At 52.1% G+C, this 27362-nt stretch overlaps 10 protein-coding genes across 10 annotated transcripts; 5 read left to right on the top strand and 5 right to left on the bottom strand.

Moving 5' to 3' along the window:
• Nucleotides 1-120: 120 nt before the first annotated feature.
• On the bottom strand, nucleotides 121-3677 carry BDP55DRAFT_670050 (fungal-specific transcription factor domain-containing protein). The gene is made up of 8 exons (XM_060575348.1): nucleotides 3315-3677; nucleotides 3147-3229; nucleotides 2221-2960; nucleotides 2026-2158; nucleotides 1706-1924; nucleotides 1484-1639; nucleotides 1167-1368; nucleotides 121-1092 (listed from the first exon to the last, which is right to left on the bottom strand). Exons 1-8 carry the CDS (start codon nucleotides 3405-3407, stop codon nucleotides 538-540), a joined length of 2181 nt encoding a protein of 726 aa, XP_060427375.1. The 5' UTR covers nucleotides 3408-3677; the 3' UTR covers nucleotides 121-537.
• Nucleotides 3678-4096: 419 nt separating this feature from the next.
• On the bottom strand, nucleotides 4097-5284 carry BDP55DRAFT_730509 (aliphatic nitrilase; the record flags this gene model as incomplete). Its single annotated transcript, XM_060579697.1, has 3 exons — nucleotides 4097-4762; nucleotides 4834-5011; nucleotides 5127-5284. 3 exons carry the CDS (start codon nucleotides 5282-5284, stop codon nucleotides 4097-4099), a joined length of 1002 nt encoding a protein of 333 aa, XP_060427374.1.
• A 958-nt stretch (nucleotides 5285-6242) lies between these two features.
• Nucleotides 6243-7343, top strand: BDP55DRAFT_695389 (phenylacetaldoxime dehydratase; the record flags this gene model as incomplete). The annotated part of the gene is made up of 1 exon (XM_060577464.1): nucleotides 6243-7343. One exon carries the CDS (start codon nucleotides 6243-6245, stop codon nucleotides 7341-7343), a length of 1101 nt encoding a protein of 366 aa, XP_060427373.1.
• A 245-nt stretch (nucleotides 7344-7588) lies between these two features.
• Nucleotides 7589-8143, bottom strand: BDP55DRAFT_730507 (uncharacterized protein; the record flags this gene model as incomplete). Its single annotated transcript, XM_060579696.1, has 1 exon — nucleotides 7589-8143. One exon carries the CDS (start codon nucleotides 8141-8143, stop codon nucleotides 7589-7591), a length of 555 nt encoding a protein of 184 aa, XP_060427372.1.
• Nucleotides 8144-10588: 2445 nt separating this feature from the next.
• On the top strand, nucleotides 10589-11487 carry BDP55DRAFT_556541 (carbonic anhydrase; the record flags this gene model as incomplete). The annotated part of the gene is made up of 2 exons (XM_060569601.1): nucleotides 10589-10760; nucleotides 10841-11487. 2 exons carry the CDS (start codon nucleotides 10589-10591, stop codon nucleotides 11485-11487), a joined length of 819 nt encoding a protein of 272 aa, XP_060427371.1.
• A 1917-nt stretch (nucleotides 11488-13404) lies between these two features.
• On the top strand, nucleotides 13405-14595 carry BDP55DRAFT_730505 (uncharacterized protein; the record flags this gene model as incomplete). Its single annotated transcript, XM_060579695.1, has 1 exon — nucleotides 13405-14595. The coding sequence occupies one exon, from the start codon at nucleotides 13405-13407 to the stop codon at nucleotides 14593-14595; it is 1191 nt and encodes a 396-aa protein (XP_060427370.1).
• A 2010-nt stretch (nucleotides 14596-16605) lies between these two features.
• On the bottom strand, nucleotides 16606-16962 carry BDP55DRAFT_633991 (uncharacterized protein; the record flags this gene model as incomplete). Its single annotated transcript, XM_060572623.1, has 1 exon — nucleotides 16606-16962. One exon carries the CDS (start codon nucleotides 16960-16962, stop codon nucleotides 16606-16608), a length of 357 nt encoding a protein of 118 aa, XP_060427369.1.
• A 2831-nt stretch (nucleotides 16963-19793) lies between these two features.
• BDP55DRAFT_633989 (uncharacterized protein) lies at nucleotides 19794-20482 on the top strand (the record flags this gene model as incomplete). The annotated part of the gene is made up of 2 exons (XM_060572622.1): nucleotides 19794-20167; nucleotides 20227-20482. 2 exons carry the CDS (start codon nucleotides 19794-19796, stop codon nucleotides 20480-20482), a joined length of 630 nt encoding a protein of 209 aa, XP_060427368.1.
• A 996-nt stretch (nucleotides 20483-21478) lies between these two features.
• On the bottom strand, nucleotides 21479-23847 carry BDP55DRAFT_670024 (uncharacterized protein). The gene is made up of 4 exons (XM_060575347.1): nucleotides 23708-23847; nucleotides 22283-23613; nucleotides 22021-22220; nucleotides 21479-21947 (listed from the first exon to the last, which is right to left on the bottom strand). The coding sequence occupies exons 1-4, from the start codon at nucleotides 23745-23747 to the stop codon at nucleotides 21770-21772; spliced, it is 1749 nt and encodes a 582-aa protein (XP_060427367.1). The 5' UTR covers nucleotides 23748-23847; the 3' UTR covers nucleotides 21479-21769.
• A 1907-nt stretch (nucleotides 23848-25754) lies between these two features.
• Nucleotides 25755-27362, top strand: BDP55DRAFT_730502 (uncharacterized protein; the record flags this gene model as incomplete). The annotated part of the gene is made up of 1 exon (XM_060579694.1): nucleotides 25755-27362. The coding sequence occupies one exon, from the start codon at nucleotides 25755-25757 to the stop codon at nucleotides 27360-27362; it is 1608 nt and encodes a 535-aa protein (XP_060427366.1).

Here is a 27362-nt window from a genome sequence, read left to right as displayed (position 1 = left end):
CGTGCGTGTTGAACCATGCCATTGACCACCCCCAAAGGACACCAAGGGCCCCAAAGTTGCGGACGAAGCTCCGTACCCTCCGAGCTAAGCTATGCTGCTAGACTCAAAGGGGAATCGCAGCTCAGCGATCTCGAGCATAATGTTGCACAATTCTGGGGCCGTTTTGCATTACTATGTAGTACACCTTGATCTGTCTTTTATTCACCGGCATCTACCGCCGGCGCTGAACCTGAGACCCCTCTCCTGCGTCAGACGGCTTTCTGGTCCATCTGACACGAGTCATTCAGCTTAAGTCGGCGTTGCTGCAACTTGTAATTGCCGTCTTGACCCCTTGACGCAAGTCTACGGAAAGTGACCAGGCGTGCTAGGTAGGTCTCTGCTAAGTATCCGTATTGTTACTGCCAGGCAAACGCTGACACACAGACACACATTGACAAGCTAGAGAAAGAATTACCCTCGAGCCTCTCCACACAAAGGACGAGATCTCCCGAGACATTCAGATAGACCAAAAACGCCGGGCAAGATTACTCATCATCTTCACTCGACGACCGTATTCAACACATCGTAACCACTCTCCGCCAGCCATTCCTTCACTAGACTATCCGTGTACTGGTCGGGCGTGGCAACATCAAAAAGAAACGCCAGAGGGTCGCCCTGGCCATCGCCATCCGTCGTCTGCACTTGTCCCATCAATCTGTCCGCGTCTGCAGTTCCACCTTGTTGATACGGTTGGTGCAGGTTTTGTTGCTGTTGGTCGTTTGTGTTTGTGATGCCGACAACAACTCCCGTTGCGGCTGTTGCTGCGTTTGCTGTTGGTCCGGATATGCTGCCCTCGACCCCGCCGAGTCCACCCCAGTGCTGCAACAGTGAGACATCTTCACACTGGTACCACTCTCTTGCCAAGAGCCGTGCTGCTCGCAAGGCCCTGTCGCTCCAGGCGCACCATGCTGTTCGCAAGTCTCGCAGCGCATCAACACACGTCTGTAAGTGCCGGATCGCCTGCTGCCGGTTGGGATTTGACGGCCGGGCGTCGATCAGGTGGATGACCACAGCCGAGAAGCACAGATGGACTGCAGCGATGGGGATGCGCCGCTATTCAAAGTATGAGATGACGCCATTCCTCGACAGGGACAAGAAATGGGCAAGAGAAGGGAACTATAACTCACCAGCGTATACTGCTGTTTGTAGATGCGCAGCAACCGCGCAATTTCAGCCGCCGAGTGACGGCATGTTGCCATGTGCTGATTATCGTATCCGTCTCCGTCAATGCTGCCGTCATCGGTGGGCGTGTTGACGCTGACAGACCGTCTCTTTCGCTTATGGACGAGTGGTCTATGCAGGAGAATTAAGTGTGCGTGATATTGAATGCTAGAGTGCAATCATTGGTCAGTCATGACCGTTCCCCTGCTTGCTTACTGCTTCGAAGAGTATGGTAATGTCGCATTGGCGAAGAAAGAGACAATACTGAAGAGGGGAAACGTACTGGAAAAGACAAACGTGAGGAAGCATTGGGACCTTGGGTGAGGCGGGCAAGCGAAGATAGCTCGGCAGCTCTCTGTAGTGCGTCCGCAACTGCACATCAGTTTTGCTAACAACGTCCTCAATTTCTCGTGTTGAGAGTTTGCTATTCGCGGCGTATCTAAAAGAGACATCGTATGAGAAGAGTTCGTGGGTCAGATCAAGAGTGGATTTGCGGTCATCATACATTACATCCATTGACTCGCAAGCAATGGTAAATGTCTCAGATACGTGGCAGGCTGTTGATGAGATATGTGAATGGACCCCGAGAGACTTATCGGAACTCAGCGTCTCTGAAGTCGGCAGCCATGGGGTGTACTCTTCGTTGCTGTCTATGCTAGGTTTTGGACAAGAGATGGTAGACTTTGGCGTGCTGCTTGGCCGGCCCAGCCCAGTTGAAAAGAGCCTTGTAACATGTCAGCTAGCTACTCTGGCACAGTCTCGTATGAGATATGATAGAACATCGTGGATGGAAATACGATGAAGCGGAAGAAGGGGATTGCTCACTTATCAACAACATAACATCCCCACCACGTTACCTTTCGTGCCTCGGCCTCCTCTTCGGAGAGCAGACCGGCGGTGGCCCACTTTGAACAGTCGAGATGAAGCCCAAGATTATGTGCCATTCTTGTTGCGTTTCCTTGTGATGCTGATCAGCAGGCGAACATCACGCAAGTGTCATTGCTTCAACACAGAACATACCAGAGTACAGCCACCCCAAAGCCTCCTTACCATCCGACATGATCCTCAACGCAAGCAGACACGCAGCCTGCACCGTTGTAATCGTCGGCGCCTCACTCTCATACAACAGCAGAATCTTGGCATGCTCGCCAAAGGCATCCCCAGCGGTACTAGGATCACCCGGTACGGTCCGCAGCTCAGGACGGTCAGAGTACCGCGCCGCGATAGCAAATATGGAGCACAACAACAACGGTGAGCAATACGTCCCGTCATCCTCGCCACGGTAGCTCCGCAGGAAGGCACTCTTGTGGATAACGTAATTCCAGGGGTTCTGCCAGCGCCAGTAGAGCTCGAGTAGGTGAGCCTGAAGCTCGTCGGGGACGGTGACCATTTTCCCCAGCTGGGCGGCGGCGAGGAGACCCTGACGCTGCATCTTGAGCGAGGGCTCGCGCGGATCGGCGGGGGAGTCGCGCGGTGGTTCGCGGACGAGGTTGTAGGAGGACTGGGAGCCGAAGTAGTGCAGCTGGCCGTCCTCAGTCACGTTAAGGCGGCCGACGAGGCCGGTGAGGTCCGAGAGGGGACCCCCGTTGCCGTCGTCGTCTTCGCCGGTGCTGTCGTCTTGCCCGTCATTGTCCTCGGTGGTCTCGGTGGCGGCGAGGTCGCCGGAGCCGGTCGCCGGCTGGGAGCCTAGGGCGACGACTTGGGCTTCTAGATGTCTGATTCGGGCTTGCAGGGATTCTACGTATTTCTTGCTGGGCGGTCTGGGGATGGTGACATACGTCCGTCGCTGTCAGCGGCAGCACGAACCGGTCGTGATGAGATCCACATCTTTGTGGAACTCGCGGGGAGACCGGAGAAGGGGGGGGGATTTGGAGCTTGGAGCCTTGGAAAGGGGGAGGGGAGGGGAAGGGAAGGGAGGGGGAGAAGGCTCTTGGTCCATGACATACCGGCGTTTATTGTCCGCATGCTGGAACTCACACTCGGTGCCCCTCCTCGTACAAGAGCCGCAGATGGGCTGTTGTCCATCGCACTGGGGGGTTCGCGTGTCACTACGACAATGAATGGGGAAAGGGATACGTTGTGAAGTAGGTTATGATGAACGGGGGACGACTTACTCGCATGCGTCTCTGCCGGCACGCGAGGCAGGCGATGGAGACCCGCTGTCTCTTTTTGCCTTCGGGCTGCCGTTGGGGAAGAGATGTCGACATGGCTCAGGTGAGTATCAAAAGCCCGTATCCGTAGCTCGTACTACACGCGGGCATGTTCTGGAGGGGGAATATGAGAGCAAGGAAAGCAAGTAACCGCAAATATGGGCCCAGTCGGCTAGTTTTACTCGGTTGACAGGAGAGGCATTATCATCCAACAAGTCAGTGTGGATGTGTGTTTCTGACAGGTCCCGACGATGTGGTAAAGACCGCAGTTTCAATATTATTCAACTACCGATGGGATGGATCATAGGAGGAGGGGGAGACAACGACGCGCTTCAGTCATGAGAAGAAACGAAAAAAGGGAGAGGGAAAACCCCGCACTTCCCCAATCAACGCACGCTCAGTTATCGAAAAAGCTCCGCCCAATCCACCCGTCTGCTTCTACTAGACCAAACTCTAAAACACAAAGGGGAATAGAGCGAGGGGAGCTGAGACTCTTAGCTGAGAGAGGGGCTGAATATTTCGAGAGAGAGAGAGAGAAAGGTGATGATAATTACGAAGTACTTAGACGATATCACAACTAATTATATGCTGCTCAGCTTCCTCCCCGCTTGACAAAAAGACACACTCATCCCTCAAACTCGACCAACTGATATCTCGCTTTCCTGGGAATCCCCAACAGCCTATCACCACTAAGTAGAACATGTCTCTGATCTCATCATCGATCCATCCATCCTCCAGCATCCCTCTCAAGGGTCGGCCGCGTAGTGAACGGGACGCGCAGGGTACTTGTTCACCCGCAGACTCAGCTGGTCGGGACGGCAGTAGTGTCCAACAATGTCGAGGTTCTGCTTCGCCTTGGCCTTCTCCGCGAGGTCGACATCAGCATACAAGATGCACTCCTCCCCAGGCGGCGGGCGCTTGACCAGCTCCTCGCCAAAGGGCGAGTAAATCATGCTGAAGCCGCCGCCCGCGCCGACCGAGTTGGTTGCGTACCCAAACTCGTCGATCCGGCACCGCTTCTTAGACTCCTCGCTGACGACCTGCGTGCAGACCATGACGAAGCACGCGCCCTCGAGCGCCACCACCTGCGAGAAGCGCATGCTCATCTCGTCTGTGATGTGGTGCGGCCAGTCCGCCTGCCTGACGCCGTCCTTGTCAGTCGGGTGAGGCCAGAGGACGGGCCAGCTGGAGACGTGCAGGTCGACGTCCTGCTCGTACTCGTAGTAGCGGAGGAGTGTCTGCGTGTGCTCCCAGCAGTTGAGACCGCCGATCTTGACCTCGGGGTGGAGTGTGCTAGGCGCGACGGTCTGGAGGGACTCGCCTTGGCCGTCGCCCCAGTAGGCGCGCTCGACGTGGGTAGGCTTGATCTTGCGGCGGTGGTGAACGATGACGCCATTCTCGTCGATGAAGGACTGTTTGGGATGTGAGAAAACAAACTCGTGAGAAAGAGAGAGGAAGAGAGAGAGAGAGGCAAGTGCCTTACCTGGGAAATGTACAAGGTGTTCTTGAAACGCTCGCTGTAGCCGAGAACGACGAACACACCGGCTTCCTTGACAGCAGCGCAGATGCGCTTCATCTCGTCAGAATCCTTGACGAGCGAGTTGCGGAAGTACTCGTCCATGAAGCCGGCATTGTCGGTGGGGGACTTGGCCCAAATGCTCCTTTCGAAGGTAAGAAATTAGCTAAACCATTGACGCGGACAGCAAATGGAAGGAGAGTATCTTTTCTATCAAGGAAGAGGTAGTGCGAAAGGATGTGTGTCTGATTGTCACTCACCATGGGTATCCAGGAATGAAAACCTCAGGGAAACCGACGACGTTAGCGCCCTTGCTAGCAGCCTCCTCGATGAGAGCGATGGACTTGGTGACACCGCCCTCGAGGTCATTCCAGGCGGGCTCGGCTTGGATGGCCGCGATCTTGAGCTTGGGAGCCATTTTTATTATGAGGATATCGTGAGTGGATTTGAGGTAAGAGTGGTTGGGTATTGATGGTTTATGATGTAAAGTGAGAGAGACTGTTGAATTGCTGGGTGGCTTTCATCTGAACTCGACTTCATTCACGGGCAGATTCTCTCTCTTTTGTAGCACGAAAGCGAGGCTATTCCTTTCCGTCTGCTCCAACAAAAGTATCTAGATGAGGGGTTCTCCTGGGCCGCATCACGAGCGGCTCAGCACTATCCTATCCAACACATTTGAAGATCGACTGTTTGTTGCACAAAGCATCACAAACCAACGATCACCCGGCCCCTTCTATCTCCTACAAGTAGCTTGATTCCCCAGATTTTCCTAACGGTTAAGCACTACCCTATCCGCATTGCTGGTCCCTCCGTCTGATGTCTCGTCACTTCCCGAGCTGAATCACTAGTGCGTTATCACTGAAATCCGGGGTAATTCGGTGAGGGAGAGGGGCAAGCCTGTCGACAAGAGTAATGCACGCGATCCGCGTGGTCGGTGGGGTTAGCTTCGCCGGCTGAGCACTATCCTATCTAGTGCATCCATGATTAGCTTGGTATTATCGATCATGCCGTTGGTTGGAATTGGCAATAATGCGCCCGAACGATCTTTGTAAACGTGAAGGTTTCACGTCTCGTCGTCGGATCCCTGGATTGTATGACCTCACTGCCCGTCTGTTCCGTCTCAATTCCGTGCATGTTACCTGCTGTCCCTCCCAAAGGTCTTCACACCACAACTCCGTTTCTAGTATAGCTTGACAAGTGTCTTGATCACCGATCTGACAAGATGAGATTGCGGGATGTTCAAGTCCGCAGTGATTATAAGATGAACGTCGTGTATATCCCCAAGATGCAGCCCAAAGCCTTGGAAAGGGAATCGCCGTGCTATTGACTCTCCGCGTCTAGACATCTCAATTACTCACCATAATACAGTTGCAACCATGGAACTCGAATCCGCAATCCCAGAATGGCTCAGAAAAGACCGCACCGTACCCGCAAAGACACCACCAGGCTTTACGCCCCCCTTCGAGCTCTACACCTCCCGCTTCCCAAAGACCATCAAAGATGTCGTCATGGCCATCATCGGCGCCCAGTATGCATCAGCGGATCTCAACGATGGCGGCGCCTTGAAGACGATAGCCTCCTTCACGATGTCCGACCGTGTCGCCCCGGCGTCGCGCCCGGCCTTCCACGAAGCTGCCGCCGTTACGGATAATCGAGGGTTCTTCAACGTTGCCGTGTTTGCATATTGGCCGAGCAGAACCGCGTACGAGGAGTGGTCAGCGGACAGCGGCTTCCGGACGTGGTGGGGAGATGCGAAGCCGGGAGAAGGGTCACGGCATGGGTGGTTTTTGGAGGTGTTTCTTCCGACAGCTGATCGATTCGAGACTGTGTTTTCGACGGCGGAACCTGAGGGTGCAGCACACATGAGAGATAGCGTGAGCGGTCCTATCAAGGAGCATGTCTACTGGGGCAGCATGCGAGATCGCCTGCCCATATCCCAGACGGATGAGCTTCTCGGCGACCCAGAATCAGAAAAGAAGCAAGGTGCCAACGGACCAACATATCAAAATGGCTCAAGCAAGCTCCCGGAACGTGTTCAGGTACCAGGCAAGAAGAACCTTACCGTCATCCGTTCCGGACAAGACTGGTCCGCAGCGCTCGCCGAAGAGCGACAAATATACCTCGACTCGATGCAGCCGCCGCTGATCAGAGGCATGGAGTACCTCCGCGACCACGGCGACGAGGTCGGCTGCTTCAGCTGCCGCTTCATGGAAATTGTCGACCCCCTGACGGCCGAGGGCGGGCACGACCGGACTTTCGGGCTGGCGTACTTTGATAACCTCGCCTCGCTGGAGCGCTGGAGTAAAGAGCACCGGACGCACTTGGCCATCTTTGGCGAGTTTGCAAAGTATGCCAAGAGACTAGGGGATCAGATGTCCTTGCGATTATTTCACGAGGTTCTGGTTTTAGAGCCTGAGCAGCAGGTTTTTGAGTACATTGGGTGTCATGATGGGACTGGGATGTTGAGTTCTTTGTAGGTGGCAGCATTTGAATGAGAAATCCGGTGGATGTATTTTATTCTAGCGTTGGGAATAATTGGTATAGGACTTGTTCTAGCTTGCCCTTGTGCCTCCAGTCTGTTCACAACTCCTGGAGAAGGAGGTGGACTGTCGATAAATGTATTGATGAAAGGAAACTGCACGGTTGCCCAAGCAAGCCCACCCCCTCACAAAATCCCGATATCTTAACTAGTTTACAGAAAGACTAAGAGTATGTTCTTTAACTATGGTTCAGGAATATAGCCATTAGAAACCCAGGCAGTTCCATCGATTCCGTCCACCGTCACCCTACACTGACCAGCAGTCTCCCCGACCATTTTTCTCGAAGCCGTGCAGAAGTAGATAATCTTCGTCAGGGCCTCAAACAGCGACGGGAATGGGCCGTGTCTGGCCCTCTGCGGGGGACCTATGCGATGGCCTATGCAGCACTTGCCTTCCTTTTCTTCGTTGCAGTATCGCCACGGCCTCTTGTTTGTCGAGAACCGTCTGAAAGACGGCTGGATTTCCCAGAGCAATTTCTTGCACGTTTGGACTGGTGCGAAGTTACCCTCGTGGCACTTGTAAGGCTTCAAGACGTCGTCCAAGTCTGCTTGTTCTGGCGATGTACCTGATGATTGTCGGCGACCTATGATGGAGGCTTTGGTGTATTCCTCGGAGTATGCGTCTGTAGGTGTGATGTAGACTTTTGTGAATTTATCGTTGTCGGATAGTAGGTGCCAAAGGGTGAATTTACTCTGATCCTTGAACCACTCTTCAGTGAGAGTCCAGCGAGAGTCCATTGTGTTTCCTCAACTAAATAATTGCTTTGGAATTATAGTGCGATCTTCTTGCGATATTAATCTGCCAGGCTCCTTGTTAGCTTGTCCGTTTACCCAACTCCTCAAATGCGTCACCAAGTACCGCTTACTTGGGGGTAATGAAGGCTAAGGTCTTGAAAATTGACGCTTGAATAGTCAACCCGAGTTGACACCAGGCTGTGCGCAGTGCAAGAAGTAAATGTTCAGGGGAAAGATGACCGAGGAATATGATGGAGCCGCGAGGCCTGAAAATACAACGACAAACACCTTGATAGCGAAGGAGTTCCGACTCGTCTCGGCTAAGGTATGAGCTCATGTGGTCTACAAGGTTGCCATTGGAGACGGCACAGCACACCCATTTTATTGTTGTCAACGGATGTTCGCTTCGACTACCTGTTCAGCCAAGCCACCATGATTCTGGACCTTCCCTTGTTTACATAAACCACTAAGCCTGCATTTACTCCAAGTAAAACTCATAAAAGTGGATAGCCTTCTTGGTATAAATCCATCGAATCTGATACACTTGCTCCTGAATCTCTTCGCATTCTTCTCTTCTAAAGATTATTACTTTTGTAACTTTCATCCAACTGCAAGAGATTGTGGCAATTTCTATGGTCTAACAGGGTGAACGTATATATGGTTTTGACACAACTTCAGTAAATATCACGGTGGCAGATTTGAATTCTCATGCTTAAATACTGACTATCGTTCCTTCAGCTAGCATCGTTGGAGATTTTGCCAAATACGTTCTCCTAGCGACAGTGCTATGCGCGGCCTAAGGTATCTCGAGGGGCAGATTAAACTTATAGAGTGGCTTCTTATTTAGCGGCTTTTCTGCCATGCCCAAATCGACAGATCTCGTCTACCGGTCGTGGAAGACGTTACTTGCCCAAACCATAGCTCTTAGATGTTGGGAGGAACTCTTTCTATCTCAAGAGCTCTAAGTTTAGCCCCTAATGATTCTGACGGAGAAACTTCTAGCCATCGTGACAAGATTCCATGCCGATACAAACAGACTCTAGTCTGCTTGATGTTGCACTCATTTAACATGGCTATGATGAATGCCATGACCGGAGCGGACATACTTGCTGGCAACTAACATTACTGCGGCCAGTCAAGATACTCAACTTGTAAGAGAATAGAGTATCAACGGCAAGCCATTCGGACTCTTTCCTCGGTGATTGGGTGGCAGGAAGTTGGAAATTTCTTGACGTTGAGCCTCCCCCCGCCAGACTCCGGAAAGCTAGCGCCAGTCTCAGATTGCTCATGTCTCGCATGGTCGCCCACCCTCTTGCAGTAGTTCTTGGCATTCAAGATTTCCACGAATTAATTCACGGTCAGATATTAAAACAGTCGCCATTCGTACCCAGAGTGATACCTCAGGAGCAGTCTAAGTCTTGTCCGAGTCTAGACTTTGTGTTGCCCGAAGGAAGCCGCATCGGCATTCTAGCCACGTGCCCAGACCAAACGCCTTTGCTCTTCTCACTGGTTGGTCCTGCCTCTGACCGGGGCCAAGTTGATTAAGGGTGAGAAACATACCGTAAGTACGGACGAGTTTTGGACCAAGCGCCCTCCAAGGTGCCGCGATCCATGGCTAGACCAAGGAATTGATGGCAAATGGGTGAGGTTCCCCGCCTCGGAGTCTTGGTAGAAACACAAACACGTTCGACGAGGCGTCAGCCAAGCCACACGAAGGTACACAACGGCCACGCTGCCAAGTGTAAAAAGCTGTAGAAAGGAAGGACTTAGCCACTGGTAGAGCGCAGCTCATCCAACCGTGTCCAGGTTGTCCTGTCCATCAGACCTAACGCATCCTGTAATCTTACGCCACCGTCCCATCTCTGCCCCGAGCTTACGGCTCGAGATTGGTAAAGAAAGGCTAAAACTACGGGCAATTTACGGACAAAACAGCGACAATAGCGATGCGTTAAGAGGGGGTTCACGCAAAGTCAGTGGTAGAACAACGCAAAGTTTGCTCTGTACTCGGGTTGATGCGTTGATTCTGCCCATCATTTCCGGCGCATCTCTAATACGGCGCGCCCAGAGAGTGTCCTGAGCGCCAAGCATCATGGAAAACGCGGCATCAAGGGTTCAGAATCTGACGATAAAGCAGTGCTCCCTTGCTTTTACTTTTGCTTAGCAGGCCTTGGCTCCGGCGGCTACAGCATTCTACCAGTCATGCATCTCGAGTCCTCGACCTTCCCTCCTCGGAGGTTTTCTTGTGGTAGGCTACACTGCATACGGGAGGCGGAAATGAACCCCCTTCCATAAGCTTATACAGGCCGTCCAGGCGGATTTCCGTGCTTCGCCCCGCAGTTCGCTGCCGTGTAATAGAGTATAAAGCTTGAAGGGGCCCTCACGGTAGGTAAGTCACGATCGAAGGTCTATCGCAAATCGCAGCTAGTCTTTCCAGATCCCGCTATCACAATGATCACGACAGTATTCCTTGGCGCGCTGCTCATGGCGTCTGATGTCCTCGCGTGTGCGGGACATCAGAACCACTATGCCATGGCAGACAGGAAGCGTGCAGAAATGGCTCCGTTGCCATCTGCGGACTGGGCCTATGAGGCCTCTTTCAATTGGGGTCGCCTCAATCCAAGTAAGTTAAAGTTGCATGCCTGCCAAATGATCGCCCTCGATGGTTTGACTGGACGTACATGTACTGACGCCAGCCCTTAGACTACACTTTGTGCCAGACTGGCACGCAGCAATCGCCCATCGCGCTCAGCCTCAATAACGGGCTGGCACTGAACCACATCCTTCGGTTCAACTACCCCAACCGGACGACGGGCAACTTTTACAACTGGGGCTACGGCCCCGCCTTCACCGTCACGCACCCGGAGGGCGTCTACACCGGCAACCCGTCCTTCACCTACGATGACATGAAGCTCTACCTCAAAGGTTGGCACATTCACTCGCCCGCTGACCACTCGGTCAACGGCGACAGGTCAAAGGCGGAGCTGCACCTCGTTCACGTCGATGAAGAGGGCCACGAAAAGGCCGTGCTGGCGATCCGTCTGGACCCCGGTAACGCCAACAACACCTTCTTTAACCAGCTACCGCCCATGATCGGTTTCAACGACGTCGGCGTCCAGCAAGAAATTGAGCTTGACCATATGCCGGCATTGAACAGCGTGCTGCAGTTCAACGAGTTCTGGACCTACCGCGGCAGCTTGACTAGTCCGCCCTGCCACGAGGGAATCCGCTGGTTCGTTGCGCGCCAGGTCATGTTTATGGGTGTAGACCAGATGAGGGCCATTCTGGGCGCGAGCACGTACAGCGCGAGGGCGGAGCAGGAAGTGTGGCAGCATCGCATCAACGAATAGGAGGACTGGAAGGCTCGCGATGGGAACATGTAGGGAATGGCCTGAGCTTGGCTGGTGTATGGCCAAGGAGCTTGAAGAGCCAGACACGGGAGTGTGGCTGAGACCTCATCGGCGCTCTGGCTGGGGGTGACAGCTCGAGAGGCGGTCACGGATGCGCCGGCCAGTTCGGTATTACGACTGCTTTGATGAGTCGGCCGATTTCTCTTTTCATTTTTTGTCAAATTTCCTTGGAGCAGCATTTGATACCATTTAGATCTCTTATCTCACAGTCACTTGTCACGCGCCATAAGACTCTTCTTGTTCGTTTTCGTTCCACGGACACGACGAGGTTAAATTGAGCTTAATTGCCTTCCCCCTGTGCTAGGTTTGATCCACCAACTTAGCGGACATGAGCGGACAGCTCTGCCCCTTGATGGCCCACCTTTGTCCCCTGTCAATCTTCTCATTGGGGGTTTGGGGTTGAGGCTGACCCCCAAAAGGCGCCTCGTAAGGTTCCTCGTCTGCTGGTCATGAGTCGTGGATTCGTTTTAGTGCCCTGTGAGCTGGGCGATTCCATGCTGAGAGAGCGGGCGCCTGACCCAAACGCACCGAACGCAGTTAGAAAACACGGCGGTCTGCCAGACCGTCGGAGTTCAATGTTAGTGGCACCCAAAGCCTGGGAGAGAACGATTTACCGTTCGCTGGGACGTTCTAGAAGGCATCAGCATCGGACGCGCCTGTGGCAGAGAACGAAGCGAAGGATATCGTTGTGTACCCGTTACCTATGTGCCTGTATAGAGGTAAGAGCCATCACCTTTACGATTGGATCAAATTGTTCTCGGAGTTCCCTTTCCCTTGCCGTTGATTCAGATCCGCCATTCATCTGGACAGTCCCACGACCTCAGCGCCAAGAATGTTTCTGGATGCTTTTTCTTGGGTCCAGCCTCAGTCACCCCATTTCCCATAGCCCTGGTACGTCACGGTGGCGTGTCTCCTCACAGCTCGTCCAAACAGAACCTGGGCTTCATCCGATCAACCTCATGATTCACTGAGGTCACGTAAACGGACCAAAACGATTTGTTGCTGTTGTTATGGCGGGGATGAGCTTCGTAACCTTACTCGACTACCGTTGGAAACCCCGCTCCAGTTCCGGTAGAGCTGTCTACCCAGCTAGCAACCGGAGCAATCGAAGTAAGAAAAAGTCAAAAGAAACCTTGGTAGCGAAGCTCCAATCAGAATATCACCTAAGCCATCCACATCAAATCTCCCCCGAGAACTCTACTGCCGGCCTGCTGCCGGCTCTCAAATACCAAAGGCTCATCCGCTCAACAAGCAGCAGGGCGAATGCGGATTAACCCATCATGTTTCATCTAAAAGATGGTCCGGATCCAATTGGATGAACCCGACAGAAACATCTCCCCACATGTTGGGTAACTTGGTGTCCTGGTCTCTTGTTGATCACCTCCAACACAGCCCTGCTCAGCGCAATCACCGTGGCTGAGATCCCAGGCCGGACCATTCTTGGCCCATTGGGACGAACTGTCGCTGTTGGTCCGCTCATGCTTGGCAGATGCACCTCTATATAATTAGCAATGGCCGAGCGATGATAATCCCCATCCGGCGGTGGATTACAAGGCAGTATGGACTGTGGAGTTGCGATAGTGCAGACTTTTTGCAGGAGGGGGAAGCGAAAATCACGGAATGTGACGGGTGTTGTTGACGTAGTGTATTTGCTGTATGTATTACCGGGGTTCCAATGGCCGCGTGGTCCCGTTTCTTGATCACGCCGTCTCTGGATCAACCCGTCGACGGTGGAATATCTCTTGTCTGGATCTAAACACAAATGCCCGTCGTCCCGCACTTCCCCAGACCGCGTGGACGCATGGGCTCTTGATCCTGAAAACCCATCTGATAACCAGACTCATATCGCCCGCCCCGATGCGTTCCGAACTCGCTTCCGCCCTCGGCCTCTTGGCCGGCCTGCTTACGGTCGCCGAACCGGTATCGGCTCGGCCGGACATATACGCCCGCTCACAACAGATCCGACGGCAAAATTCGGAATGCGCCGAAGACCTAGCAGATGTCTTGGATAATGCGCCGACAACATCGATGTCATGGGGGGCCACGGCCTGCGATTATACCTCTACACTCTCAGGCTTAGAACTCTCCGTCACCTATGCCTCATTCAGGAGCCGAATGTCTTCATGGTACAGCGACGATCTCGATGATATCACCAAGCTCGAAGCCAGCTGCACGCAGTATAGTTCCATCTTTAATGTCATCCGGAACTGCTACGTGACTGGAGTCGTGCCGACCGCCGCCACATCTACATCAACAGCATCATCTTCAACGGTAGTTACTACCACGAGCACTGGGTCTGGAGGCATTACTACGGCGACTGTGACAACGACATCTACTCCTGACAGTGGAAGCGGCATGGACGATGGCGCGAAAGCTGGACTTGCCATTGGTATCATCCTTGCTGTCCTTCTTCTGATGTTCATCGGGTACAAGTTCTTCATGAAATACCGCCAAAAGAAGTTAGCCGAAGCCGCAGCATTGTCATCACATGGAAACATTGGACCAGAGATGGGAGTCGCAGCCGCCGGTGGAGCATTGGGCGCCGCTGCTCTGGGAAGTATCAAGTCTCGGCCAGAACAAAGCGAGATATACGCCTACAAATCGGAACTCAGCGGAGAGTCGAGGCCAATGTCCGAACTCGATCCACGGCCGATATCCGAGCTGGACCCAGCAGCAGCTGTTGCAGCCAGCGGGGCCACCGGCGTCCATCGACATGTCGCGGAGCTGGACCCCAACCCTCCGACCCAGCTGAGTGAGCTGCCAGCGGACAACTACGACCCAACCGCGACGACAAATTCACCTCCTCCGGCATACATATCTCCGGTGACTGATACCGGGACTCGTAACACACTTTACTCGGTGGTCTCGCCGGTGTCCCCAGACTCGAGTATGATGCGATCATCAGGACTTGGAATTTCTACAATTTCAGAAGCAGACGTTTCGCAGAGCGGCGATGGTAGTGGTGCAGGAGCGGCGAATTCTGCTGCAACAACGCATAACGAGACAGTACAACAGGGATGGGGCAGAGGGTGGATGCAAAGGGACTGAACCATTTGAAGCGACGCTTCTACCAGAGGCTTGGGTACATGATATTAGTCATGAAGGTGAGAGCACAGGAAACTCTCATGTGTGAGCAATGAGCAGGAAAGGCCTGTCTGAGGATCATTCAGAGTCCCCAAAGTCATCAAATTTCTTAGAATTCCTATTCTCAAGGCGGCCTATTTATTAGACTGCCTACAATTAGATACCCTTCTACTATACAAAATGAAATGCTTCTCGTTTTAAGTCGTGGCCACAACCGATTCATCGATGCCCGTTGAGTTTCACGAAGAATTATCGGTGCAACTCTTGTCTCTCTAAATCACTTAGTCGAATCTGACTAATCTAGACATCATACCAGGTTTCTGGCCTGGGCCTTGTGTTTCTTGAAAAACCTACCGCAAGAAGGTTGCAGCAAGTGAGGCAACGTTTACCTCTCATTCCCTGGATAGGTGTGCAGGGTGCCACATTGCTGTCACACATGACCCTGCTTAACGAGCCTTTTCATAGATTATGCATTTACAGCAGGCTGTGCTGGCATATTCGGCAGCAAATCAAGTATTTTGACCGGCACAGGCGATGAGGGGCGGTGGTCTGTCAAGGCGAAGACCAGACAGTAAGGCCGCAACACGCAAAACAATCGAGGGCCTCGATGTGCATAAAGCTATTATTCCATTCCCGCGCAGGCGTAACCTTTCGAGAGACAGCTGAAGGCGGAGTCTAGAAGGTAACTATTGGAGAAGGCGTGGGTAAACGCAAAATGCAGCAAACAATAGGGAGAACGGAGCGACGTACTTACATAATTTTAACAGGAATCTACAGGGTTGACGGCGACCTTGGCGCCGGGCAAAACACGACTGCAGAGCATCGAATTGGCTATGGGCGGCTTATAGAGGTGAGGCCTAACTGGCGTCTCGCAATGCATAGGTCAACTTTACCCCAGGAAAACCTCTCGAACCCTGCTATGTACATAGAAGAACCACCCGAGAGCGAAGCAAGAGCTAGCCAGGGATTCATTGGTCCCAGACTTCTTCCGCGTGAGTGGCTTCCTCCGGTTTTCTATATGTTGACAGTTGTACACATACTTCCTACATGGAAAGTGCCCACAGATAATGGCCTGAAAAGCCGCTATTCAGACAACTTCCAACATCTCGCGTTCACAAAGCCAAAACAAACATGACAGTACTCACGGGTCCAACCGCGCCGAGTGAGGACGAGTTGGCTTAATTTGCCACAGAAGAAGAGACAAGACGACGGTGGGATCCCGGATGACAGAGGAGGATACCTCAATCATCATGACCCTATGCGGATCGGCGATGATTTGCTGACAGCCCACGGTGATCCCAAAGACAAGTTTTCCAATATCCCAACCAATGCCTACGGAGACATTGTGCGCATCGCGGATGACGACAATCGAGGTCCAGGTGCCTGGGAGATTTGACGTGACTCTTTCACAGATACAGGAACGCTAGGCGGTTTCTTCTACGGAAAGACCAGCAGGCAGACAGAAGTCACAAGACCTGGCTAGACACCACTATCCTTCTCAAGAACCTCAATTAAGCCTGTCGAATCCACCTAACAGTATTGGTCCATTTAGTGATGATGAGGTCTACCATGAATATGGCGGTTAGAGTCAGAGCGCTAGGTTCCAAGTAAACGTGTACTCGATTGAAACTACAAGACCCCGAGAAGATGGAAACGGAGTCTAGAAAGGTTACGGTGTTTTCTGCAAGATGTACCCGGGCTGTATGAAGAGTTGATTTTGTTGAATTGTGTTTTTATTGGGTTGACTCTCTGTATTGATTTATCGTGACTCCTTACAAACCGCAAATCACCCGATGGCATCGATTTTTTTCAAGTCCATAGTCATGGATCGGTGATAATTTGACACCTGCAATTGCCATCTCTTTAGCGTTTTCAGCATGAGCGTGTGACCAGGGCCGATGCCCTGAGTTCAAAATAAATACCTGTTCCAACTCCATGTCCTTTCTAGAACCTGCCTATTCACTACGTCCGAGGCTATGGGGCAATCGTAGGAGTCGCTGTTGATGTCGCACAGACAGGTGATGTGACTGTAGTCGGTGTCGTTGCGTGGACATAGATAACCTTTTGGATCTCCGGGCCGATCCCACCCCACCAAGGTGCCGGCTCCACGGTAGTTGTGACGTGGGCACAGCCGTGGCAGTCTGTAGGTTTTCCGATGGTAATTGTCTGATTGTAGATTGTGATAGTGCTCGTTGGCTGATAGTCGCCAGTGAAGCCGGGATCGAGTACTGTTATTGTCGTTGTGCAGTCGCTTTGAGTTGCGGTGGGTTCAAGCGAGCCAGCGACAGCAAGACCTGCGAATGCCAGCATAGAATGAAGTGGAAACACCATTGTTGATATTTTTTTCAAGTAAAGTAACCACAGATAGATGATGAGTGCGAAGGTGATATCGCAAGACTGCGGTTTGGCAAACGGTATTTATGTTTCTGAGCGGGGTCTAGAGTCCTCAAGACTTGTCCGGAACCCGTGGAGAGGAGATTGCTTGTGACTCGCTCAAACATCGGATGAACGGCACGCTAAGTGAAAGCTACGAACCCTTCGCGAGCCATTCGAGCTGGTTTTCCAGCATCCTGAAAAGGCTTTCAATATCGTAGAGTTTGTAGATGTGGCTCGTGCTTCCACTCCTCGGAGCTTTACTTGGTGCCTGAGCATGATTTTTAATAAAACGACTCATGACTACCCCATATAATTGTCGAGTTCATGAATCTTTTCCCCGTCTTCGACTGTCTTTGGTGTGGAGGTTCAGCTGTTGCAACTTGTCAGGCCTCAGTAACTCATATCGAAGGCTTGGGTATCCAGCCCCTTTCAAAAAGCTTGTTCACTGACGGGCCTCAGGGTCCGAAACTTCCGCTGATGTTCATTTACAACTGTTGGTCCGACCGAATAGCCGAAAGCCAGAAAAGGGGTGAACGAACCTTCATTGATGCGATTGTCATGCGCAGATAGGCGCACCGGCGACACTTTACGCTTCACTGCAGGATCGGCGGGGGTCGAATCGCCTTGTCAATAGGGACCTTAGGTGAAGCACTCGGAGGAGGTACAAGCTTCAAAATCATGTCAAGAAGAGCTTATGGCAGTGCCGAGATGCACATGCAGTGAAGTATAAGTACTGAGATAAGATCAATACAGCATGACAACCCATACTCACTCCAACAACGGTCTGGAATCTTCAACAAGTCCTGTCTCTTCAGGTGCCAGTTGGTGGCTGCCGTCAGCACCCAATTTTGGCAACGGTATCCCTACTGCCGAGTCTCGACCCCAAGAGTGACGTCGATTGTTGTGGCTTCAGTGAAGTCGTGTAATAGTCTATTGAACTGAGCTCCCCGCCCGAAGTCAACACAATCGCGAAGAGTTGAATCCAGGGCATTGAAACTGAGATGCATGGCGTTGAAGACTTTGAGGTATTATATGCGACTGCACGTGGTCCATCCCAGGCTAGAACTTGGATTTTCATGTCATGATTGTAGCCCGAAACATCAGTATTCACATTGGATGGATCAAGAACTGTCCATACGAGGAGCGTAACAAAGCTAATCATCGGCGTTATCGCCTACAACCCGCATTAATAATATCCAAGATGTTTACTATTGGTCAGATAGCTGCTGAGCACTAGATCTCAATATTCACCAAGCAAGATCATCAGGTCTCCGTGAATGAAATCCACAGAGCAATTCTTGAACACATGGTTTGTATCTGAACATAATGCATGAGCTAGGTCTGGCGAGGCCAGCAGCTTTGACTCTGTCCGGTCACTTCTCGGGCGATGTGGTTGTTTTTTGTCGATGATGCTGCCGATCTTTCAGATCGTGAATATGATGAAGGCCGAGCGCACATGCACTTTCGAGTTATCGTAATTCCGTGGCTTGCTGTCCTTGTTGGGTTGTAATCATTCACGGCAATCATTTGTTTAGCTTCTTGTTGCCCGACTTCTTTCTCAACATCTGCCTCGAACGCTGCGAGGACGATGTAGTTGAGTTATCGAAAATAACCACAAACTGGTCAGTTGAATATCAAGAACGTCTGCGATGAAATAGAGTCAGTCCCGAGTTCAGTTGGAGGTCAAAAAGAGAAAGCGATTTCCTACCACAGAAACAATGTGCTTCAAGCGATGTCAGACAAGTCTCACTTTATTGGCTATGCCTCATCGCCAAGACCATCGCTGACCCAACGACAGCGCCAGTGCCATTCTTGCAAATGCCGAACGAGAAGGAGTGTTTGATTTGAGCTTGGTATGGTAGGGAGAAGAAGAAGAAAAAAGCAAAAAAAGCATCTGACCTAGCTCTGGATGATATTCCGCCGGATGTGAGGCTTTCCGGAAGATGCCCAGCAATTGATTCCTGATGAGGTGCCCAAAACGGGCTGTATTCTGGCGCAGGTGGGATGGAAAAGATCGTCGAAACTGCCAGCGGAGTATTGGATTTCAAATGTCCGTAGTAGCAAGCCGTGAAAGCCAAGTGTTTCCCACGTCAGATTTTCTGTTGGGCTGCATTGGCAAACGATCCGGCGCGTCGCGGTGAGCATATTTGGGGAAGAGGGCCAAGTAACCGCCAAGGAGCTTGCCTCAAAATATTGACGCTACCGGACGAACCTAAACAAGACATAAACTCTCCCCACTTGGTTGACTTGTGGACGGCAAGTTGCGCTTCCGCTGCCGAGTCCCAAATGATCGGCAGCGTCATAATCGTGCTTCTGGTATTCAATGTCCCCCGGATTAGGAAATCGTGCCAAGGAGCTTCCAACTTCGACGATATGCTGCGCCGCGGCGACTACGGGAGCACGGGAGGCAAACACCGCAATCTCAATTCCCTTGGCCCATTCATCACGACAGCCCAGACCGCGGTAATGGCGCCGGCGTAGAGCGCTTGATCGTTCCTCCGGTTCTTGGCTGAGTGAACACATCACCAGGCCGTAGCAGTGATGCAAATGAGTTCAGAGGCGCTATGGAATTGAGGAGAAATGACCGTACCTGCCGAAGATACACCCGAATTGTAAATCGGAGCTAGAAACGAGGGTTTACTACATATACAGAGATGTAAGCTCCCCCAGTAACCTCATATTCCGATCCTTATCACATCATCTCATCTGCATCCACCTCTATTAGTATCTATCAATCCCAACTGTATATTCATCCCCAGTCACTCACTATCTTCCCCACCATCAAAATGAAGTTCGCTATCATCCCCCTCGCTTTGGCAACCGCTGCCTCGGCCACTCCCATCAAGATTGTTGAAGAGATTAAGCAAGCTGTCGGCTGGCACAAGAAGGGAGGCAAGGGCAGCTGGGGCTCGTCCGGACCTTTCGACTTCACTTCGACTTACGATGTGATCGCCACACCTGACCAGGTCGTCGACAACAACAACACCTTCACTGGTGGACTTGCAGGCGCCATTGGCTACTTCAACTACGGCATCAACTCCAAGGAGAATGTCATCTGCTACAACATCACCCTGGTCAACTTCCAGGGCGAGTACCAGTCTCCTGCCCGCACGGCCACCCACATTCACCAGGCAGAGAAGGGCAAGGCAGGCCCCCCTCGGTAAGCTCACATTCACATCTCATTGAGGGATCGAAATACTAAACCAAACTTTCTAACAGCATCGCATTCCCTAACCCGGTCGCTGTCGAGGGATACCAGAACGTCCGCCGCAGTGTCGGTTGCTTGACCGGCCCCTTCGTCACCGGCGTCAACGCTACCGGTGTCGACACTGGCGCAGGCTTCAAGGTCAGCCAGATTGAGGAGAACCCCGAGGGATTCTTCACCGATGTCCACTCCAGCCTTGCCGTACCTGGTGCTGTTCGCGGCCAGCTCAGCGGCGACGATAAGAAGGACTGCCCCGAGGACAAGAACTAGGAGTCTTTCTCCCAGAAGCAGCGATGAGCAGCGTCGATACCATGTCGACTTTATCATACATACATAATGTTGGCGATGGCCGTGGTTATGACTTGTTTAAAAGGGTGTTAATCTCACACCGCAATCTATTCCGTAATTTTAATACAACATCATTTGTTCACACAACCATCCGCAAACGCAAACCTTCTTCTGCAAGCCCCAAAATTTTGTGTGACAACATCATCTACGTAAGGCGATGAGTTGTCCATTCAGTGACGGCCATCTTTGTCGGACCTCAACTATGGTCAGTCTGACTGGAAAACGGTGGTGGTTGTTCTAAACAAATATTTCTTCAGATACATTCTGCCTCTGGTCGCTGGTGGCATAGAACTTCCTTTGCGTTCAAGACTAAGCGCTACATGTACCCTAGACGACTCGAGACAATAAGTAGGCCCAATTTCTTCGCGAATTGTCGAATTCGGACTCCATCTGAGAGTTCGTTGGCTGTTAAGCACTTTTTTGTTCATCTAGGTCAAATTTAAATCAATTAATCAACATAGAAGTCCTCCTTCATCAGAACTCCCATGCTCCTGAGCTTTTCAATCTATCTTCTCACTGTATCCGACATCCCTGATGTGGACGTGTGGAAGCAAAACTTGTTGTGAAAGGCATGTTCCGTATTTTGACTGCTTTGCCCTATCTCGAAATGGCCGAGTTAGGTATCAAAGGGCCAGGTCGCGATGTGACTGGAATGAATAACAATTTCACGAGGTGACTTCTGAGAAGTGAGGGGTATGTTGAAATCTAGGCCTCGTCGCCTCTAGGACTTGGGCCAATGTTTGTCTTAGTTTAGGAAATACGAAAGTGCATGTGACAGAGAGAGCACCACGTCCATGGGACTGGTATGAGACTTCCACTGATTGGCCTAGTGTGGCGGTATCTACGCCTGTGTTGAAATAGTCAAGGTTCAGCGCTGAAGCAACACTTCGTCGCCTCGCTCGTAAATCTGAGTTACCCACTTAACCCAGATCGAATATCGACGCATCGGCTGAACTACTCTATAGTAATCCGGCTTTTCAGCCACGCTTTGACCTTACATTGACGTGTTGAATGGTCGATTACATACAGATACATTTAGCTATCATATTCTTATGCGCTTGAGGAAAATGTGTCATTCAAACTTGTTTCCCTATTTGTTGCCTGTTTTACAATCGTCCAGGAAGTGGTACGCAATCTCTTACCTCTTTCCCTCTCATAATCGTCCATATAATATTACAGACTTGATACACAATGCTCGTCGATGACAGCTCAAAGTCCCAGCAAACCTCCGCCACCCTTGCCGCCGCCGCCGCCGCCGAGCAGGCCACCACCGCCGCCATTCTTACCATCACCACCTCCGCCAAGTACTCCTCCAAGCAGGCTGCCACTGTTCTCCTCGCCTCCGCCTCCAACACCACCGAGCACACCTCCCAAAAGGCCGCCGACACTGGAGAAAGGTTAGTAATGTGAAAACACCGCAGACAACGGGGAAGTCGACAGGATGTGAAATATTTGCTTACCCATCACCGACTCCCCCAACAACTTCGCCAACACCACCGAGAACGTCTCCTTTGCCAAGCCTGCCGACTCCCTTGCCCAGTCCTCCGGTGATACCGGTAACCGCGTCGCCGGCGCCCTTGCCGACGCCGCCCACGATACCACCGACCGGTCCGCCAACTGTGGCACCTACACCTCCGAGAGTACCGCCGACAGTGTCACCCTGGAAACATGTTAATATCAAGGTATCCCACGTAGCCATTCAAGAACTGGATGATGACGCACCAATCCCTTGCCAACGCCTCCAACAGTATCTCCAACTCCGCCAGTGACACCGCCGACGGTGCCCATCAAATCTCCACGGCCGAGAGCACCAGTGGTGTCACCCAGTGTCTTGTTCAGGCCACCTGTCGCAGCGCCCAAAGTGTTACCAACACCGCTGGTAGCTCCGCCAACAGTTTTTCCAAGGCCGTCAGTGGCGCCCTGGACACCCTTACCGAGGGGACCTCCGACGGTACCACCGACCTGCTTGCCGAGGCCGCTGGTGACACCGCCGACGGTCCTACCAAGACCGTCAACGGTTCCGCCAGCCGACTTGCCGACGCCATCGACAATGCCGCCGGCTGTTCGTCCGACACCGCCAACGGTCCGACCAGCGGTTCCCACAACTCCACCGGCAGTCTTGCCGACGCCTCCGACAGTCTTGCCGGCGGTATCGGTAACCTGTCCCACAGGTCCACCGGCCTGGGTCTTCTTTGCGGCGCGCCTAGCCTCAATCTCATGTGTGGGAGTAAGGGCGCTAGCGTGGTACTGCTTCTCCTTCTTGGACGTAGCAGCCTTGGCCTTCCTGGCCTCGAGCTCTGCAGTTGGCACAAGGGCACCAGGCGCGTAGACTTTCTCCTTCTTCGCGACCTTGGCTGGGCTGGTGGTAGCTGAAGGGACGTTTCTAACCGCGGGTGCGGGAATAGGGGCGGCCTGCTTCTTGACTGGGGCGGCCTTGGGTGCTGTAACAGGAGCTCTGGGCACAGTCTGTGGTGCAGGGGCGACTGTGGGCTTCTTCTTGGGCAAGTTGTCTTCGTGAGTTCGGGCTGCTGCCGCCTCCTTCCTGGCAGCTTCCTTTGCGGCGGCGGCCTTACGGGCCTGAATTCTCTTCACGATGTCCGAACCGGTGATCTGTGTGTATTGAGCAGTGTTCTTCTCCTGCATCTTCTTCATAATGTCTGCGCCGCTGCTGCCGCTGGCGGCCTTGCCAGCCGTGTGCGATGCTGGCTTGGCCGTCTTTGAAGCATGTTCAGCTGTTCTGTGTACGGAAGATGAGGCGGTCTTGGACGCCTGATCCGCGGTCTTGTGTGCTGAAGATGTGGCTGGTTTCGAAGCAGACGATGCAGTCTTCGAGGCTGATGCTGCAGGCTTTGAAGCCGATGCTGTGGGTTTGTGTGTGGAAGAAGAGACCTTCTTTGTTACCGGCGTGGTGGTAGCGTGGTCTTTGGTCGAGACGTTGTCCTTAGCGGCGGCTGTGGCTGAGGACACCTTCTTTGGCGTCGCCTGCGATTTTCGTTCGTCAACCTTAGCGGCCGTTGCCTTTTTGGCGGAGGAGACCTTGTGGGGAGTTGCGGCTGGTGGGACGAGTCGTGTTAGTGACGGATGTAACCTCACAGCAACTCGAGTAGGCTGTCTCAGTGGACAGGTTGATTCGCGGAGTCAACTTACCTTCCACAGAAGCACCGTGGTTCTTTACTGATGATGGCATGATGGAAAAATATGTAGTGTAGTAAGAAAACTCCGAGTTCCGGGTTTACGATAGTCTGGTTGGTTTTGCTTTCACGGAGTAGAGTTGCCTGGAGTTTGCTTCTACAGTAATGTCTTCTCTGGTGTGGCTGATGCTTTATTATACGTTGCTGAGCTCTGTGGCAGCTACTGGGAATGACGTAGATGGGAAAGGATGAGGAGGTGGTGTGAGCTGACGTGCGTCCGCCGTCTGTGACGTCGAGTCTGGGGTTGTCCCGGGGGTTTGATAGGCCTAGATTGACCATCCATTATGCGAGACACCAATCGACCCCAGAAACACCCGCCACACTTCTGAGTACCGCATGCACCGCCGACGCACGATGAGGGAGGGATAGAGAGAGAAACAGAGCCGAATCTGCAGATTTTCTTTCTCGACATTTCTTTCCCTCCCCCCTCCCCCCTCCCCTAGTCACCGCTCACAGTAGACAGCTGAGATGATGCTCCAAATGACATACCCTTGGTTGGATTCCCTGCTTTCTGGACGCGGTTGATCGCTTCGACACGAGCTAGAGGACGCATGAACCCGACGAATCAGAGCCTCGAGACAGATAAACTCTCCATCCCTTAGCCTGGACCGCGAAACATCATTTTGTGAGGAGATCGGAGAGCACGGTTGTGCTGCCTTGTCTCGAAGTGACGCCAATGGGCAGCCCGTCGGCGAGAGAGACTGGAGTGAGGAGGTGCCTGTGGTGCTTTGTTCTTTTCATCTGATTGATCCTACGCCCCTCCTACTGGTTGTGGCTTAGCTTACAGCAACTCTTGCTGGGATGTCATCGCGGCTCGAATGCTCGATACCCACAAGCGAGGTCTCGAGCGTTATCGTGTCGACATTGTGGATCGAGAATTGTGGTCGAGGACTTGTCAGTTGCGGAGCAAGACTCTTCGATATCAGCGGACAGAAATTCTGCTTCGGCTCGGTGAGGTCGGAGAGGAGAGGAGAATGTTTGCGTTTTTTTTTTTGTTTTTCTTTTTGGCATAGAGCGAGGAGCCGTGTTTGCCTCCTTGGAACCAATGTTTTTAGGGTGGCGGATTTGGCTGTTGGAGCTAGTGGTCCTAGTCGATCCCACACGATCGCGATTCTGGCTGTCTAGTGGCGACCGTTGGTAGCATGAATGAGGGGTTTGGATGAGGTGGGAGATTTCCTTTAGTGACAGGACGAACTCCCTAGAAGAGTGAACTACATCTATCATCTTAATTCCGGAGCACTTGTCCAAATGGCTGGTCCGATATGCAACGGTCCGTAAGTTGTTGCCAACTGCTTAAGACCTGAAAGCACGAATGTTTGCTTTGCGACTATCTGATCTCGCCTACATCCCGCCCCTCATGTTCAAACCTCCTTTGTAAGCGCCGGAGGCGCCTTTGGTACGAAGCCAGAATAAGGAGGGTATTTCCATGTCCACAAGCATAGGTTTGCTTGGAAGTATTTCTCCACGTCCTTGGCATTCCACAGCGGCTGCTTGAGCAGCTTGTCGCGAGAAGCACTGCCTCGCAAGCTTTTTACTTGGCAGTCTTTGATTAAAACAGGGTAAACTCTTTTCATGTAAGTCCTGTGAGAACATACTTGTAGTCTTCTTCAAAAGGAACTCGTGCTCTCCTGAAAGGCGAGTCTGGTAAGCTTCCAACCACACTTTGATCTGGATCAAAGAACTACGCATACAAGGCATTGTTTACAGCAAAACTATGGACACGGCAAAAGCTGCTTTGGATGCAGGTAGCAAAGGAAAAAAACCATGAATGTTATTCTTAATCATTGTCCTTTGTCTGGTAGTCCCGAACACAGAGCGTTGTTTTGCTGGGCTCTAGAAAGAAGAGGAGAGTGCCCCAGTTACGTGGTTGCGAACTTAAGAAAAGAGATCCCTCTCAAGCACTTTACATCTACACAACATATTCAGCAATCTCTCAAGTACAGAACTATAGTCTTAAAAAACCACCTACTGTTCCCCGATCAAAGTTCTGCATACACAACATCATGACGAGCTTTCCCACCAAGCTAATGGACACAGGAAAGGTCACATCCGCCAAGTCTACTCTGACCCTCAAGATTCGTCCTGCGCCTGGGAAATACATCCGATCCCAGAAGGGGCTCTTCTCCTTTTGCCAGCTCCCAGTTGACATTCGCTACCTCATCTATGAATTCGCACTCGTCGAACCGAAGAGACGGGACATTGAACACACGCCTGACTGTTCCTGGTATTCCCAATGTCTTGAACACCTCGAGCCTCCCGCTTTCCTTCTCAAAGATATGCAAATTTTTGAGGAGCCTCCTCGTCTATTCTGGGACCTAGATGGCTATTACTGGGTTCGGGAAGCTTTGTGCCGTTGCGACCAGCGTAAGGGAGTTGGACTACTGTTGGCCAGCAGAAAGGTGCATGCCGAAGCAGCGCCCATGTTCTGGTCTAAGAACACCTTCAGTTTTCTGAGCGGCCACGAGGTTATCACGGCTTTGAACCATCTTCTCCGGCCAAAATATCGAGACCTCATCTCCTCCATCAGTGTGTTGAGTGCTGATCAGCGCGGCACACCTTTGAATGTGCGATTTGCCAACAATATGAAACAGGGATGTGGCCCGGTGCCATGGGACTCATTCTGGCAGACGATGTCAAGATGCCGAAACCTGAAGGCAATTGAGGTTCCTACCATTGCTTTGGAAAATTCTCCATACAGATTCCATCAATTCGCGATAGAGCAGCCTGCGCTGAGCACAATACTCGTCGACCTCATGCCATTTCGCAAGGGGACGGATAATCTGTTTCAATACCCCGTCGGTATGCACATATACGAGTGGTACACGCACAAATATGAGACCATCTACGCTGGGACTTCGTTCAAATTGCAAACTGTTCAGGAACTGAGGGATTCCGGCGAGGAACCTTGCCTTGATACTTGGAAGAGGCGCGCAAGAGAAAGCATGGACCCTCTTCGCCGCATTCGCGAGGCCATTACAGAGACATGTTTACGCAATTTTGACGAGCCTCATGGACACGACTGGTATCTTCATCGCATTATCGACAGCAAGGAAAAAAGATTTGTCTGCCTCGACTTGGGTGAGGGCAAATCCTCTCCTGTCAAGTTCTACGGCCTTCCCGCACCCCTCAAGGAAGCTCGGCAAATTGCCTGGGAAAGTCGTCTCAAGGACGAGGAGTTCAGAAAATTGAATGGAATGTACCCCAGTCACAGCTCGTTGAAGGAAGGGCACCGCTTCATTAGGAAGATAATAGAGGAGGAGGGGTTGGATGAGGAGCAGGCCGCCGGGCTGCGGGATATGAAAATCAGCTATGGCTGCACTGGTTATTCCGACTCTGAGCTGTCTGACTCTGAGCTGTCTGACTTTGAGCCGTTTGACTCTGGGCCGTCTCGCACTGAGCCGCCTTACACTGAGCCGAATATCGTTTTAGCGACCTCTCATTTGCCTCGTGCAATCAGCAACCGGCGGGTGAATAAGAAGGTTCTCAAGGATAAGAAAAAGGCGATAAAGACTGATGCTGAAAATCGTCGCAAGGAGAAGAAACGGGATCATGAGTGGGTTTGCAGAGAATCACTACTCAACAACGATGTCGACGACGACTACTGTTATTAG

Source organism: Colletotrichum godetiae, assembly GCF_030913485.1.
Source record: "Colletotrichum godetiae strain CBS 193.32 chromosome Unknown BDP55scaffold_31, whole genome shotgun sequence".
Taxonomy (NCBI): domain Eukaryota; kingdom Fungi; phylum Ascomycota; class Sordariomycetes; order Glomerellales; family Glomerellaceae; genus Colletotrichum; species Colletotrichum godetiae.
Note: the sequence above shows the minus strand (reverse complement) of the source record. Positions and strands in the feature narration are given on the sequence as shown.

Excerpts from the sequence above, each read along its gene's own strand:
- BDP55DRAFT_670050 (XM_060575348.1), bottom strand. The coding sequence starts at position 3,407 with ATGTCGACATCTCTTCCCCAACGGCAGCCCGAAGGCAAAAAGAGACAG. Across the intron at positions 1,925-2,025 it reads GGATGTTATGTTGTTGATAA|GCTCTTTTCAACTGGGCTGG; the intron begins GTGAGCAATCCC and ends ACATGTTACAAG. Across the intron at positions 1,093-1,166 it reads ACAAACAGCAGTATACGCTG|CGGCGCATCCCCATCGCTGC; the intron begins GTGAGTTATAGT and ends TACTTTGAATAG.
- BDP55DRAFT_670024 (XM_060575347.1), bottom strand. The coding sequence starts at position 23,747 with ATGCCATCATCAGTAAAGAACCACGGTGCTTCTGTGGAAG. Across the intron at positions 23,614-23,707 it reads CCACGGTGCTTCTGTGGAAG|CCGCAACTCCCCACAAGGTC; the intron begins GTAAGTTGACTC and ends TCGTCCCACCAG. Across the intron at positions 22,221-22,282 it reads GAGGCGTTGGCAAGGGATTG|GGTGACACTGTCGGCGGTAC; the intron begins GTGCGTCATCAT and ends ACATGTTTCCAG.